This window comes from Caenorhabditis briggsae (assembly GCF_000004555.2).
Source record: "Caenorhabditis briggsae complete genome, chrV, whole genome shotgun sequence".
NCBI lineage: Eukaryota > Metazoa > Nematoda > Chromadorea > Rhabditida > Rhabditidae > Caenorhabditis > Caenorhabditis briggsae.
In genome coordinates this window covers 16,144,620-16,161,267 of record NC_013488.2, presented here as the reverse complement: position 1 = coordinate 16,161,267, position 16,648 = coordinate 16,144,620, and the positions used below count along the sequence as shown (strand labels likewise).

Genomic DNA, 16,648 nt, shown 5'->3' with positions numbered 1-16,648 from the left:
GAGGGAGAAATGCGACGAAAATATCGAGTCCAAGGAGCCAGGAGACAAAAATGTTAATTTTTTATTTTTATGTTCTTTTTACTTCATTTTTTGTCATTTTTATTAACTTTCAATAAATTTGTATTGGTAAACTCTATTTTCAGTTTACAGAGAATATTAGGACCTGGGGGAGGGGAGGAACTGCTGCGCGGCGGCGTGGATCCTATATGCTTTGGTCGGCGCATGGATCCTATATGCTCGCACAATGCGCCCACATATGTTTCGTATTTCGAGCATATACAACACCGCGCGATCCCATATAACGTTCCTCGCGATCCACCTGTGTGATGATGACCTCCACGTCCTCCTCCACGGCGTCCGCCACGTCCACCACTCTAGTCGGAAGACTCTAAGGACATCAGAAAAAGAAGATCCTCCGAATTATGTGCCAAAATATTCCTACCGGAAGTGAGCAAATGCGAGTGGAAGTTGCAAAACTACTCACAAAAATTGAAATTTGAGATTACTGAAGTCTTGTGATTTGTAATAACGTACAACAATATTCAAGGATTTTATTTAAACATTCAACACCTATTCTCCTTAAGTATCGCTTTAAAATCATCATGAATTCTGACATGGTGCATTTCACAGATCATCATTTCTTCCAGAAACTTCTTCTCCCCTTTGTCAATAATTTCCAGTGTTTCTACAGTATCCAAAAATCGCATTTCATCGAAATTCTTGATAGTTTTTCAGCTCTCTGAGAATCACTTTCTTGATATTTCTGCACATTTCTTGACACTCCGGGGATATATTTGTGTAGCCTATAAAGATTAGATTTTTTTGTGAAAAATTTAAAGATTCAAAACTTACCGTTATCGAAAAACAGCAACCAAATAATTGACATCAATTCCGCTCTTTCCAAATCCAACACCACAATTGGCATGACCATTTTTAGGTAGTAGAATGACCAGTATGGTTGGAAAATTCTGAAATTTTTGAACTTTAAAGGGGGCCAAACAGCAAAAATTTCGGGGGAAATTTCAGGGGATGTGCATTCTGACGTCGCGGTGTTCGCACCTGATGCACGCAATTCCACGCGCAAACTTTTTTATTTTTTTTATTTTCCGACTGATTTTCACAAGTTTTTACCAATTTTAACCATTAAAAAACCGTTTTTTCTAATATATTGTATAGCTCAGATAAAATATAATTTTTAATATAATTCTCTGGTTTAATCGACCGATTATTTTGCCAGTGGCCCGTGTTTTCTACAGACATGCAAAAAAAACTTTTTTTTCTCCGATAGCCGTTTCATCTTACTTTCTATTTGTATTTTTCGCCTTATTATTACTCCGAAAGTTTAAAAAAATCCAGTATGTCTCATGAGTAGAATTTTCAGCAACGTCTTCACTTCGGCTGCGGTCTTCGACTTGCGACGACAAATTAGGCAGGAATAACTTCTAATTTCATGGTTTTTTTTTCATATTTTAGGTTACCTTTCTAAAAATAAATTGTATTTTTTTGCATAATTTATTTGTTAACATAATAAACTGCATTTATTTTTCACGTTCAACTGAGTTTGTTATCTCGGAGCTAGGCTCTCGCCGCACGCTGACAGCCCTTTCGAAATTTCGAGTTCGAACAGTCAAACTCAAAAGGAACAAGCGAAGAAAAAACAAAATCACCAAATGGGATTGAACCTATGACCTCATGACTATTAGCCTAGAGCGTACCCACTTACACTACGCGTGTAAGAGGCGACCGCTTCGTTTTTGTGTATTATGAAGGGACGCCGCAGCAGCAAGCCGGAGAAGAAATTAGGGTAACAAAAAAGAGCATTTTTCGTCGGTTAAATGATTTTTTTCAGGTTTTTAAGTACAACACTACATTTATACTTTATAGTTACATCTTTTGACAGAAAATAAAAAATTTGAAATTTTTGATGTCTCCCCTCCTTTAATTTGAAATTTTCTATAATTTTTACCTCAAAGTTTCCTCCCTCGACATTTCCTGTCCCTCTAAAAACGCTCTTTCATAAAACGACACAATCAAGTTTTCAAATCCTTCGTCATTCATATTCATATACTTTTCATCATTAAAAATGTTGTCTAATATTGGTTCGATTTGCCATAATTTCAGCATGAAATTCCGGAGAAGCGCAGACTGAAATTTCCATCAATCCAATTATCAATTGTCAGTATTAAATCAATTAATTGAGAAATTTCTAAGATAATTCCGTACCTGGTCTGAAGTTTTGAGATTCTGTGTAGCCGGAAACTGTTTATGGACCATTTTCCAGGATAAATCAATATCGTTGTTTACAGTGCAGGTCATTTGGAAAACATTTTGAAATCCTATTTTCCCACCATTCATTTCATCTTGAATAGTTTCGAATTCGTGCCAATTTGAGACAGCGAAGGAGAGATGAGAAAAATCACGGGATATTATTCTTGTCTGAAACCTTAAAGTTCAAAAATAGCCAACTTTGGATGTCTAAAAAATAAAGTAGATTATGTTGTACGATTCAATAAATTTTCAGGTCCACTAACCAAAAAACAGCCTCAATTTTGAAGTGGACAACTTTTTTGTTCGAATTCAACCAAATGAGATATACCGATGGAAACCAACCGTGTGCCAAAATTTCCAATTTTCAAAGACATGCAATTTTTAGACAGTGTATCACACTTGGGCGAAATTCTACAAGAAAGTGGTCAACTACAAAATTGAAGTTCTATTTTTGTTTAGTATACTGCCGAAAGTTAAAACTTATCTAACGAAATCTACCATATTTTTCATATTTTTCATATTCTACATTTAAAGTCGACCTTTTTCAAAGAAAAGAAGGTAAAATTAATTAAATTTTGGCCGATACTTGGAAATGGTCTCAATTTGTAGAAAAATCCGGAAAATCTCATTTTCAACTTACCTCTAAAATTGATGGCAAATCGGAATCTGCCACCATCTTCCTCCCATGCTTCTCTCGGCACATTTGAACTTCTGAAAAACGGGTCATCATATTTTTATTTCCCGAAAGGCTAAACTCACTATCAAACTCACTATTTGCAGTTGCATCTTAACGTCGATTTTTTGGAATGGAAGAATCGGCGAAAGAATGCGGCACTGGCTCTGAAATTGAAATCTAGGTCATGACGTAAAAATTAGATTTTGGGTCACGACCGAAATAATTAAATCTAGACTATGACCTAAAAATTGGAATCTATGTCATGACCTGAAAATTGAAATCTAGGTCATGACCTAACATCGGAATCTAGGTCGCGACCTGAAAATTTGAACATAAATCTAGGTCACGACCTGAAAATTGGTATTGAGGATAGTTAAGCTCCAAAATGACTTTAAAAATTAACTCACCGACACGTAATTCCTCCGAAATGAGTCTCAGCTTCTGGAGATCCACAGACTAGACACATTAAAACTTAAAATTAAAGATTAGAATAAACAAATCACAAATAATAGGTCAAATAGGTTAGAGGGATGCACGAAACCACTAGAATTTTTTCAGCATCTACAAAACCAAAAAAATCATTTATTTCAAAATTATAAACGATTCTCTTTCAAAATCGCCTTAAAATCATCATGAATTCTGACATTGTGCATTTCACAGATCATCATTTCTTCCAGGAATTTCTTCTCTCCCCGTTCAATAATTTCCAGCGTTTCTAAAGTATCCAAGAATCGCATTTCATCGAAATTCCTGTCGATTTGATAATTTTTCAGCTCTCTCAGAATCATTTTTTTAATATTCCGGCACATTTCCTGGCATTCCGAAGATATGTTAGTGAAACCGTAATCTACGAAAATCATCCAAATAATTGCCATCATTTCAGTTTTTTCCAGGCCTAGAGCAGCTATTGGAAGTATAATTTTTTTGTAGTTGAATGTCCAAAATGGCACAAATTTTCTGGAATTTTTTTTTCAGAATTTTCAGAAACAAAATAGAAAATCAGGCACCTCAAGAGTGTAATTGACATTTGCTGGTCCTCTGGAAAACATCCTTGATAAAACCATATTACCATTTGCTGAATATCCTCTTCTTTTAGATTCAAATATTTTTCAGAATTATTCAAAAAGTCCAAAATTGGAATCAATTGCCATAACTTGACAATAAAATTATTCAGAAGAGATGACTGCAAAATTCAAAATTTTCAAATTTCCCACCAATCAATTTTTGACATACCCTATCCCGGATTTTCAGCTTTTCCATGTCTGGAAACATCTTCATCACCATTTTCCATGTTAAGTCAATATCGATTTTTACAATACAGCTCAATTCGTAAACTGTCATCATTCCTTCTTTTCGTCCAGATTTTTCTAGACGAATTGATTCGAAATTTTGCCAGTTTGAGATTGCAGAATGGAGTTTTGAAGTACTTCGGAAAGGTAGGCGAGTCTGAATGATTGGAAAATATTTTTCAATTTTTGAATTTAAAGAAATTTTAACGATGAAATTTAAAAAAAATTACCATCGACGAACAAGTTGTTTCTTTGTCCGAAATTTTGTCCCGTCTTCCTTGAATTTCTGGAAATCTAAAATTATAATTTTGAACATTCAAAAGTAAGGCTTCCATGCGGTCAGGAAATTTAGGCGACCGATCGACCACGGACCGCGCCGACCGACAGCCGACCGAGTTGACCGATGGGTCAGCGCACCGACCGTTTTTGCGCGTCAACGTGCATTTGCGCGTCACCGTGCATTTGCGCGTCAACGTGTTTGCATACGCCTTATTGTATTTCACGACAAGGCGTTTACTAAACGCCTCGTTTGTCGTAAAATGAAATGGTTCGTAAGCAAAAACTCGTATTTTGATGCGCAAATGCACGAAATCGCTCGAGGCGCCAACCGATCGGTCAGCTCGGTCGGCTGTCGGTCGGCGGGGTCGGTGGTCGGTCGGCGGTCGGCGATTATCGACCGACCGAAATGGAAGCCTTATTCAAAAGTTCCATTTCAAATTTAAAAAATTCAAACTTCAAGTTGAAATGCTTACTATCCGATTTCATCCCAACTGCTATACACTTCTCAATCCTGCATTTTCTACAAGGATACGTATTTTTGTCTTTGGTTTCACATTTACAATATAGTATCGATTTTTTCGAATTGCAATATCTTCGAAATACAGCTGCACAGGCCCTGTAAATAAACTTTGGAATTCAATATTTTTTTTCGAAAAGTTACCTGCATGAGATCGCACCAAAATGAGGTTTGGCATCAGGAGATCCGCAAACTTGGCACATTCTGGACTGGTTGCTCAGATTAATCAACAAGCAAAAGCCAAAAAAAAAATTCGTCGGAAAAAACCAAAACAGAGTTTCAAAAAAAAAAGAACAAAACTTCAAAAACTAAATTCTTCATTAAATCCTCTGTTTTTTAACAATCGCCTTAAAATCATCATGAATTTTTATCCGATGCATTTCACAAATTAAGAACTCATCCAGAAATTTTTGCTCTCCTTTTTCAACAATTGCAGGAACCACCAGAATATTCATGAATCGAAATTGAACGAATTCCTCGTCTTCATATTTTTCCATCAAGTAATTTTTGAGTTCTCGATAAATAACTTTTTTGATGTTCCAGCAAAGTTCAGAACTTTTCTGGCTGATGTCGATGTATGCTAAAACAATGATAAAATTGAAATCTAGGTCATGAACTAAAATTAGGAATCTAGGCCGTGACCTAGAAGTTGAAATCTAGGTCATGATTTAAAATTTGAAATCTAGGTCATGACCTAACAATCGGAATCTAGGTCATGCCTCAAAAATTAAAATCTAGGTCATGACCTAAAATTTGGAATCTAGGCCGTGACCTAGAAGTTGAAATCTAGGTCATTACCTAAAAATTGAAATTTTGGTGCTGCACTTTGAGCTCAACTATCTCGGTTCCTACAAGAGATATCGAGAATATATCAACTGATAAAATGTTTGTCATAAAATTACCATTTATTTCAATAGTTTACATATGTTTAATATCACTCATAGGAACCGAGATAATTGAGTTCAAAAAGCAAGTATACGACGACAATCTATTACAATAAGCTATACAAGTTACCGTGGTCAAAAAATAAAATCCATATTATTGCCATTAGCTCAATCTGATCCAGGGATAATTTCACGATTGGCTCAATGATGTTCTTGTAGAAATATGTCCAATGGTGGCCAAAGATTCTGGAAACATTTATTTTTCTAAAACTTTCTTAATATCCAACTACCTCCAAATATCCTCATCTGACATTTCAACTCCATTGGGAAAATTTCCATTGAAAAACGGAAACAATATTTTCTGAACATTCTCATCACTCATTGTCTTATATTCCACTCGTTTTGCCACATGATCCAATGCTGGCTCAATTTGCCATAACTTGAGTACGAACCCATTTATCATTGATTTCTTATCGCAGGAATTCAATTTGGCGAAATCCGGAAATGCGTCGGATACAAGATCATTTGTCAGATGGAGATCGTTTTTAGTAAGACTGGTGATTCCAAAAACATCTTGGGGAAAAATTGATGAGAACATATGGTTTCGTTTTGATTCGAAAACAGAGAAGTTGGAGAGGGTAGATGTGATATTGGTGGTGTCCTTGGAATAGATGGAGGGCTGAAAGTAAATATTTGAATAGCAGAATTTTTATTTCAAATGTTACAAATGTTACGAGTTGCTTAAAATGTATCACGGAAAACCGTCAAACCTAATAAAACAGGCTTCACAAATTTTCAAAAAGTTTAGACATGACCTCAAAATCAGAATCTAGGTCATATCCCAAATGTTGAAATCTCGGCCACGACGGAAAAAATTTAAAAATTTAGTTCATGACCTAAAAATTGAAATTAAGGCCCTTTCAATCTAAATCTAGGTCATGACCTCGAAATCTAAATTCAGGTCGTGACTCGCAAAAAAAAACTCACGAGCAACGAAAAATTGGAAGTTGTTGGTGAGGAATAATCCAGGAGTTTTTTCGGGGACGATCCGTTCGGATCTCGTTGACCACACAGTTCTGGAAATTTAAAATCATTTTTGTTTTCAGAGAATTTTAGTAAGCAACATTTTATAATTTTGATGAGCTACGTTTGTTTTTCAAATTTTGGTTCAAAATTTTCTGACTTTATAAGTTAACTGGTGTTGTTTCTCAATTTTTTTCAACTTCAACTGTTTTGCCGTAAAACTTCAAATAGAAATGCCCCAAACTTTTAACTTTGAATCAATTTATTTCGTTTCCTATCAAAGATATCAAAAAGTTGTCAACGGATAAACTGTTTATTATAATATCACAAACATTTTAGCAGTTGATAAGTTTTTGATATCTTTCACAGGAACCGACATATACGGGCTCAAAGTTGACAGTGGGGCCCTCCCATTACAAATTTTTCGGAAGTTTTCTCAATTTTCTTTGTTTTTTCCATTTAAAAGTTCAAATTTTCACTAACTTGTTGGTGTCATTCCAACTGCAAAGCATTTTGCCACTCGACAACTCCTACACGGATGTGAACCAACCGTTTTCGATGTGCATGTACATTTGATAACAAACTTTTTGGAATTGAAGAATCTTCGAAAAAATGCTGCGCAGGCTCTAAAAAACTGGATGGCTTGAATTTGAGAATTCGAGACCCACCGACATGACATTCCACCAAAATGAGATTCAGATTGACGAGATCCACAAACCAAGCAGGTCATTTTAAATTGATCTGTTAAATTTTTTACAAAAAATTATGGAAAAAAAAGGAGCGAAGTAATGAAAAAATGGGTCAAAGACCATTAATTTCAGGGAAAAAAAAATTTAAAACATAAAAAAATTTTCATTTTTGAACATTAGAATAGTTATAGACCCGTAATTGACTAATTAAATCTAATGAAAATCAAATTCTCTGTTCCTTACAATCGCTTTAAAATCATCATGCATTCTCAACTTGTTCAAATCATACAGTATCATTTCTTCACAAAACTGTTTATCCCCTCGTTCTACAATTAATGGAATTTCCAAAATTTCAAAAAATCTGCTCTCCGCATCTTTCGCCTCTTCATACTTTTCTTGCTCATGATTTTTCAGCTCCTGAAGAATCACTTTTCGAATATTCCAACACAAATTGGAGCTCGATGGACTGATATTTATGTAGGCTGAAATAATTTAAATTTTGTTATAATTTATCATTCTTATAATAAATACCGTAAAACCTCTAATATAACGACACTCTGGACGTCCACTGGGAGCCTATATATCTCACTTCTTTTGAAAGATATCAAAAAGTGGTTAACTAGTAAAATGTTGGTCGGGATATCAGCAACATTTTACTAGTTAGCCACTTTTTGATATCTTTTACAGAAAATGAGATATATAGGCTCAAAGTGGACGATCCGGGTGTCGTTCTATTAGAGGTTTTACGGTAAATGAAGTTGCGTCTTTTTATTTCTCTATCACTCTGTCCGAACATTTTTAAAAGATTGAAAATTAAATATAAGTTGACGTGGCACTAAAAAAAAAAAAAAAGTCGCGAAGCGACGAACAGTAAAATTTCCAGATGTTTGAAGCGCCGGAGGCGCGGCAAACAGGCTGGTAAAATAAAATTTCTCACCGTGATCAAAAAATAAAATCCAAATAGTGGCCATGAATTCCATTGAATCCAATGATAAATTGATTAGTGGTTCAATCAGTTTTTCAAAATATGCTCTCCAATAGAATCCGAATAATCTGGAAAAAAGTTTTTACTTTGGACCGTCCATTATTTTGAGAAATTTTTCGAGAATCTCTGAAAATAGAAAAACTTTGAATATTGAAATTTTTTGCAAAAATCGAAAATTTTCAAAAAGTTTTCGAAAATGTCTAAGAAATTTAATAAATTTGAAATAGCGAAATATTTTCAAAGAATTTTTAAATTTTAAAATTGTTTTTAATCGGAAATTGAAAACTTCTAAAATATTCAAAAACTGGAAAATGGTCAAAAATCTTATGAAAAATAGAGAAATTTCAAAACAAAATAGAAAAGATTCTGGAAAATATGTAATTCGGAAAATATGCAAAATTCAAAAAAAGTGTGAGAACTTTTGAAAAAATCGGGAAATATGAGTTTTTGGAACAATTTCGAAAATTCAGAATAATTCGAAAAATAGGAAATTTGAAAAAACTTGAATAGTTTGACAACTTCTATGAAATCGCTAAAGGAAAAAATGTATGAGAAATTTCTGAAAATTTTTTGAGATATCCTAAGATATCAGGAAAATTTGAAAGATTCAAGTTTCGAAAATTTATGAGCCATTTTTTAGAATTTTTGAGAAATTTTTCAAGATAATTCATACCTCCACAAATCCTTTTTCCCGATTTCTGCTCCTTTTTGAAAACATCCCACAAACATTGGGAGCATGAAATTTCGAATTTCCTCATCATCCATTTTTCCAAACTTCTTCCGCTGAGCAACATCATCCATGATTGGCTCAAGATTCCAGATTTTCAGCATAAAATTGTGTAAAAGTCCTTGTCGATCCGGACTTGATAGTTTTTGAAATTCCGGGAATACTTCAACGACGAATTCACATGTCACATTAACATCTTGTTTTGTTAAACATGAGAGTTCGTAAAGATTTTGTGTTCGAATATTTGGATATAATTCCTCTCGTTTCTTTTCGTATTTCGAGAAAAATGGAATCGAAAATTCAATATGTCCGGAGCATCGTGGACTGAGGAAAAACTGAAATTTTTTTGATTTTTGTATGCAAAATTGAAAAAAATACTCACCGGAATGGGGGAAATATTTGGACATTCGGTTGATGATTCTCTAGATTGTGAACCATTCGGATCTCGTTGGCCGTGAATTTCTGAATTTTTGAATTTTTGATTTCTGAATTATAGTTAAATAGATTTTCCTTTCTTTCAACTTTTCATCAATTTTTAAAAATAATTTCAACTCACTTTCTTGCTTCATTCCAACTGCTAGACATTTCGCCAATCGACAACTTCTACATGGATGATAATTCGACGGTTTTCTTTTACAAATGCATCCTAGAACCAACTTTTTTGAGTGAAAACACCGGCGAAAAAATGCTGCGCACGCGCTGAAATTTGAGAGTTTTGAATGAAGTTTGGTTTAAACTTTGAAAAAAATGCCATAAAAAATTTAGCAACGTTTACTGGCGAAAAATTCGGGGGGTACAATGATTCGGGGGTACAAGGGGGTACAACTGATTTAGGGGTACAAAATTGGTGATTCTGGGGTACAAAATTCGTGGGTACAACGATTCGGGGGTACAATCTACCAATGATTCTGGGGTACAACTTATTTCATTTAGGGGTACAACGTTTGTGATTCGGGGGTACAATTTTTTTTTGACGAAGTTTCTGAATTCCTGAACTTCAGAGCTTGAAAATCTCAGAATTCGGAATTTGAGAATTTCGGAACTTCAGAGTCTGACAATATGAAATTTTCGGAACTTCAGAATCTGAGAATCTAAGAATTTCCGAATTTCAGAACTTCGAAATCTCAGAATTTCAGAACTTCAGAATTCTTAGAATTTCAGAACTTCGGAATTCCAGAATTCGCAATCTGAGAATTCTGTAACTTCAGAATCTGAGAATCAGAGAATTTCGGATCTTCAGAATCTGAGAATGCTAAAAATTCAAAATCTCAGAACTTCGGAACTTCAAAACTTCAGGACTTCAGAATCTCAATATTTCAATAAAGAAAATGGAGAACTTTGAAATGATTTTAACAAATTTTACAAACGGATTTTAATGCCAGTCGATACTTTCCTCACTTCCAATTTTTCTCTATTTTATTTCTTAATTCTTTTTCATTTCCTTTTGTTTCTCAATATTCCTTCGTTTTTCCCAATTTTCCGTTTTTCCCAATTTTTCTTAATTTTCCTCAATTTTCGCGGTAATTTAAATTTTTCTCATTTTTGGAAAACGGAGAAAAATGGGAATTGCGAAAAGATCTCAATTTCGCGAAATTTTCCCATGGAAGAGAAAACCCCTCAGCTCGGCCACGGCCATGGACTGATGACATCATCGCTCGCAAATTTTATTTTTGGGATTTTCTCCGTTTTCCTTCGTTTTTCATCATTTTTGCTCAAATTTTCGCGGTAATTGGTCGAAAAAAATTAATTTTATAATTTTTGAAATGTTTTATGGCCTGTTCGAACAATTTTCTATAGAAAATAGCTCATTTTGGGCGAATTTTTGGGATTTTCGAATTTTGTGGGAAATAGCTAAATTGTGATTGTTTCCTTCAATCAATGATATAGAAAATTGTTTAAAAAGGAGAAAAATTTAAATTACCGCGAAAATTGAGGAAAATTGAGAAAAATTGGAAAATTGAGAAAAATTGGGAAAAAAGACGAAGGAATATTGAGAAACAAAGGGAATTGAAATAGAATTGAAAAAACAAGGAATTGAGAAAAGTATCGGTTGGGTTTTGAACTTAAATTAAGCATTAAAAAACTGAGGTTGTAAAATTTGTCAAGTTTAGCTTATTGTCAAAAAGAACAATGTGACAATGAGAAGTGAAAATTTCTGTCGTTCGAAATTCTCAGATACCGAAATACTGAAGTTCCAAAGTTCTGAAATTCTGAGATTCTAAAGTTCTGAAATTCTTTGATTTCAAAGTTCTGAAATTCTGAGATTCTTAAATTTGGAAATTCTCAGATTCTGAAGTTTCGAAGTTCTCAGATTCCGAATTTTGGAATTCTAAGAATTCTGAAGACAATGAAGAAAATTTCTGCCGTAATTATTGAAAATTCAGAAATATTGAGATTCTGAAGTTCTGAAATTTTGAAGTTCCGAAGTTCTGAGATTCTGAGATTTTGAAGTTCTGAAATTCTAAAAATTCAGAGATTTTTAGGCTCTGAAATTCAGGAATTCAGAAACTTCGTCAAAAAAAATTGTACCCCCGAAGCACAAACGTTGTACCCCTAAATGAAATAAGTTGTACCCCAGAATCATTAGTAGATTGTACCCCCGAATCGTTGTACCCCCCGAATTTTTGTACCCACGAATTTTGTACCCCCGAATCACCAATTTTGTACCCCTAAATCAGTTGTACCCCCTTGTACCCCCGAATCATTGTACCCCCCGAATTTTTGGCCCGTTTACTCACCGACAAGAGTTTCCGCCAAAATGTGGTTCAGATTTCGGGGATCCACAAACCAGGCAGGTCATGTTTTTAGTGATATCGCCCCCTGAAAAATGGGAAAATAACTTTGAAAAACAAGGAGAAAATTTATATAGATAATTATTCAAAAACGAATCTCGATGTTTTAATTTGATGGAAAATTAGGAAACTGCGATGTCCAAAATTCTCTAAAAATCTTGTAAATTTCAAAAAATCCTTGAAAGTGAAAAATTCTATTTGTCAAAATATATAGAAAGAGAAGAAAGAAAAAGTCGCAAAGTTGTTATGGAAAATACAATTATGCACTCCAAACGGCCGAAAATAAATGTTTGCTTTCTTTTGTTTCGTTGGTCAGGCAAGGATCGATAAATCAGATAAGACTAAAGTTTGGAAGAAAATTCGGATTTGAAAAACAGGAAAAAATATTTTCTAAAAAGAAATTTGCTCTGAAAACTTCAAAAAAATTTTCTAACAAAAATTTACTTTTTTGGAAAGTTGCTAACTTACTGTAAATTTTAAAAACCATAAAATAATTAAAATATGAAAGTTTGTAAACTACGAAATTTTTTAAGTCGAGGAAACAAGAAAAAAAAACTTTTGATCTTTCTTTTTTTCTTTTCTTGTATTTCTCTAGACAGTGCAAATAGTCCTTTCTGTTGTAAAATCGTAAAATTGGGCAAAAGAGAGAAAGAGAGAAGAAAAGAATGAAAGATTTTGACGATTAGAGAAACTCGGCCATACGGAGAGAATCTAGATGACGTCAGAAACTTGAAAAATAGAAAAAAAAATAATCGATGAAATTTAACTTAACGGAACAAAAATTATCAAGAGCTGATAAAGAAATGAACATTATGTTAAGACAAAAAGCGTGTTTTGTAGCCACATTTGAGCAAACATCTTTTGAATTCCCGATCAGGGGAGTATCTGATTCGAGAGAAATGAGAATCTGTATCCAAAAACTTAAACATTGAACTTTGTAAAATGATGAAAAATACAAACTATAAAATACACTGTGTTAGACAAGATAGATTTTGTCGAATCAGGAGGAATGAAGGTCATCTGTTTTTTGATTATAGTGTTTTTTGAAAAATGGTTTTCAGGAAAACTGATGGATTTATAAGAGTATCAAAAAAAGAATTATAAAATTTTATTTCAGAAAAATTTACAAAAAAGGTAAAAATCAAAAAAGTTGCTTCAGAAACGGCAAACGGAAATACTGCGAGATTTGAAAAATCGAGAACTTTGAAAATTTTTTCCAGATTTAAATTTTTCTTTTGAAGATTCTATAACTATTTTTTTCTTTTTGCCGCTTTATGTATGTCAGCTTTCTTTTGTGGTTTCTTTTCTTCAAAGTGTGGTGTCTGCCGATGCATTCAAACCCATTAAACTATTTATTATTTCAAGATTTCTCTTTCAAAAAATACTATCTTGACTTTTTTTTTTGAAAAATAGTAGCTAAACTTTTCAAACGGGTTCATACGGCTCCAGAATCTGAAATTTCTAAATCATTCGAACTCCAAATCCAATTCAAAAAATCGACATTTTGTGCCTCACATGACAATGTCCAAAAAGTCGGAATAAAGGGAGAGGTAGAAAAGAGAAAGAGAGACTAAACACACCCTAGTTGGTTTTCTGGTCTCTATTCCTGGGCGACTCTCCCGATTTCCATTTGTTTTTGGAAGAACAAATAATGAATGTCTTCTCAACGTTTCCAGTTTTCATTGAACCTCCAACAAATGGTAAGTTAGGAATCTTTTTTTTTTCCTTAAATAGTGGTAAAGCTGTAATAGAACGGCATCTTTCAATTGTTTCGGGATACCGGTGGAGGGCCCTTCTATTTTTCCAGCCACTGTTTCCAAATAATTGCATAGAAAAATTCGGTGAATTCTCTTTTAAAACTAATGATCTACCAATGTCACAAAAAATTAAGCAAGTGTGAAGAAATGCGGTTTCTGAAAAAAAAACGTACGGAATTTTCAAACATAAAGTAACAGACATTGGAGAAGGCCCTTCTATTGAAGGGATCCTTCTTATAAAGATTTCCCTGGATCAAAAAACAATATTTCCTGAAGACTTTTTTTGGGAATTTAGTGAAGAATTATTCGTCAGACCATATGGAAAATTTTGAATCAACAAAAAATGTGTCACGGATAATATTTGGAGAACTGTGTCTTGTGTATGAAAAAAGTTAGGGTTGGCTTGGGGGCGAAAAGAGGCGATCCCCACCCCGCGCCCCCGCCCCGGGAGGCGGCATACTTTGCGTAATCACGCGTAACTGAATGGACCAATTGACTTGAAACTTTCAGGGTAGCCTAATTGGGTACCCTGAACCGTAAAAAAAAATTGAAAAAATTTGGTTACTGCTTCATTCAACGAACTGCTTTTTTCCACAGGCGGGGCGGAGGCGAATCCCCGCCCCGCTTGCCGGGCTCCCGCGTAAAAGCGGGAGCCCCGTTGCCAACCCTGAAAAAAGTTATGTTATAAAGTGGCCGGGCCTTGTCGCGAAAACCCGGGCCGGGCCGGGCCTTGGTTTTTTGTCTGTTACTTTGTTCAAAAACAAGGCACCGTTTTCCAAGTAATATCATTTTGTAGCACTCGTTGAGTTCTCTCATATTTAATTTAGTTAGATAAAAAATATTAATTCTAAAAGAAGATATGACAGATCCCGCGAAGGCCCGGCAAAGGCCCGGTTGCAAGTATGAAAATATAAATGTTCACTGAAGTTTTTCTTTCCGGACTAGGACTCGTGGGAGAAATATGGGTCCACATCCTTCAATTTTCTCAAACCTTTAGTTCAAAATTTCCAGATTTCCGTGCTGGCGCTGAACTCAAAGCGATCGGAATGTCACCAGCAGTGATACATGGTCTCGCTGTTCTTGATGCTAATTTCCGAACAGGATTCAAACAAGTTTCAGAGGACAAAGAAGCAACCGACAGATTTATCAAGGATTTTCAAGATGAAACAGATAAATTTATCAATTCAATGAGTCCAAAAGACAAACAGATTTATGATATTTATAAAAAGAAATATGGTATGGATCAATAAATAAATTTTATTTTAAAGGTGGGGGGACAGGAGATTTTTCGTAGTTTTTTTGTAGCTGGAGTATGCATTCTACCGTGATGTGTACAACGCTTAATGTCACTCTGCGTACAGATGTTGTCCTCGCCTTTATGTATGCAATCGGGCGTGCGCTTTCTCTTTGCCCGCGTGGCTCAGTCGGTAGCGGCGCCGCACCCTCAATCATCGCCCTCACAAGTTCAACTCCTCGAGGGGCATCTTTGAACGGAATTTCGAGAACATTATTTTTTTCATGTCCCCCACCTTTAAATTTTGGGAGAAAGCTGAAACAAAAATGTTTCAAACATTTGTCTGTTATTTTGATTTTAAGTTTGATAAGAGAGTTTAGTCTACAAATTCTGTTCGAGGTTGAATCAATAAACCACGTCATTGTTTCTGATGCTGCACTTTTGTTTTCTTTTGCCCTTTCATTTTTTTTACGATAGACATCGAATACAGTGCGCGTCATAAGTATATGCCCATCCCCTAATTTGGAGGTTCTGGGGTGCCCAAGAATTTTCATGAAATGATGCTGGTGCTATTCGATTCAGCATAGCTGAAAACCTAGTCACAGTTTTTAATGACCATATCTCGCACAACAGGCGTTTTGTGGAAGAAAACCGATTATTAGGCCGCGTCATAAGTATATGCCCACCCCAAATAAAGGGGGGGAGGGTTATTGTAAATGCTGGGGTCATAAGATGTTTTTCGATTCTGAAACTTTCTCAAAAGCTGATTTTTTGTTGATATGTCATTGGAGAAAATTAGATAGCAAAAGAGAAAATCTAAATTTTCCAGAATTTTCAGACAAATTTCCAAAAATCAACTTATTCCATTTCAGCGCGGTTTTCCGTGTTATAAGATTTCAAAAGGCTATCAATCTCACTTGTATAGTCACATTAAGCTCATTTATCTTATTTAGAGCAACTAAAACACGATTGTATGAGTCCGCCAAACAGGCCTGAAGAATCAGACGCACCCCTGGTTGCGTTGGGAATAACCTGAAAAACTCGGTTGAATGCGAAACCGGGGACAGACAACGATTTTTAGGTAGATGGATGAATGAGAAAAACATAATACGGTTTAGGAGATCTCCAACTCGACAACATCAGCAAATGGAATCTGTCAAAATTGATCTCTTCAGTTTACAACGCACCGAACTGACATCTTCAGTTTCCAATCAGACCGTAGTCTACATTTCTCTTAGTTTTTTGTCGCACATCTCAAAAATACTTTTTTCTCATTTAAAAGAGGCGAGACAGCAAAAATTTCGAGGGACAGTTCGGGGGACAAAATCGCGCCGCGCTTATGTGGACCATCGGTCGTCAGGCGCATTCGCGCCCCCGTAGCTCAGCCGGTAGCGGCGCTGTACCCCTGAGCTGCCTGTCATGAGTTCAACCCCTCATGCCGCGTTTAAAGTAGACTCCAGGAACTGGAAATTGCGTCCAAAGCTGCCAATTTTTCCAGGTTTTCCAGGAGCACGAAACTTCGATTTTC

The 16,648-nt window shown here is 35.0% G+C and overlaps 4 protein-coding genes across 4 annotated transcripts in view; 1 reads left to right on the top strand and 3 right to left on the bottom strand.

The window, feature by feature from the left end:
• Positions 1-708: 708 nt before the first annotated feature.
• CBG27271 lies at positions 709-2,971 on the bottom strand (the record flags this gene model as incomplete). The annotated part of the gene is made up of 5 exons (XM_045238308.1): positions 709-803; positions 853-968; positions 1,967-2,145; positions 2,224-2,436; positions 2,909-2,971. 5 exons carry the CDS (start codon positions 2,969-2,971, stop codon positions 709-711), a joined length of 666 nt encoding a protein of 221 aa, XP_045099937.1.
• A 566-nt stretch (positions 2,972-3,537) lies between these two features.
• CBG17072 overlaps positions 3,538-16,648 on the bottom strand; it is a gene marked incomplete at both ends in the record, with an annotated part of 31,002 nt that continues 17,891 nt past the window's right edge. Inside the window, 5 exon segments of the mRNA XM_002638098.1 lie at positions 3,538-3,901; positions 3,952-4,127; positions 4,178-4,387; positions 4,389-4,390; positions 4,442-4,519. Coding sequence (XP_002638144.1) covers positions 3,538-3,901; positions 3,952-4,127; positions 4,178-4,387; positions 4,389-4,390; positions 4,442-4,519 — 830 coding nt within the window.
• Positions 7,415-12,137, bottom strand: CBG17078 (the record flags this gene model as incomplete). Its single annotated transcript, XM_002638102.1, has 6 exons — positions 7,415-7,562; positions 8,017-8,107; positions 8,563-8,678; positions 9,284-9,533; positions 9,894-10,036; positions 12,076-12,137. The coding sequence occupies 6 exons, from the start codon at positions 12,135-12,137 to the stop codon at positions 7,415-7,417; spliced, it is 810 nt and encodes a 269-aa protein (XP_002638148.1).
• On the top strand, positions 13,781-16,116 carry CBG27272 (the record flags this gene model as incomplete). Its single annotated transcript, XM_045238307.1, has 3 exons — positions 13,781-13,829; positions 14,898-15,122; positions 15,959-16,116. The coding sequence occupies 3 exons, from the start codon at positions 13,781-13,783 to the stop codon at positions 16,114-16,116; spliced, it is 432 nt and encodes a 143-aa protein (XP_045099938.1).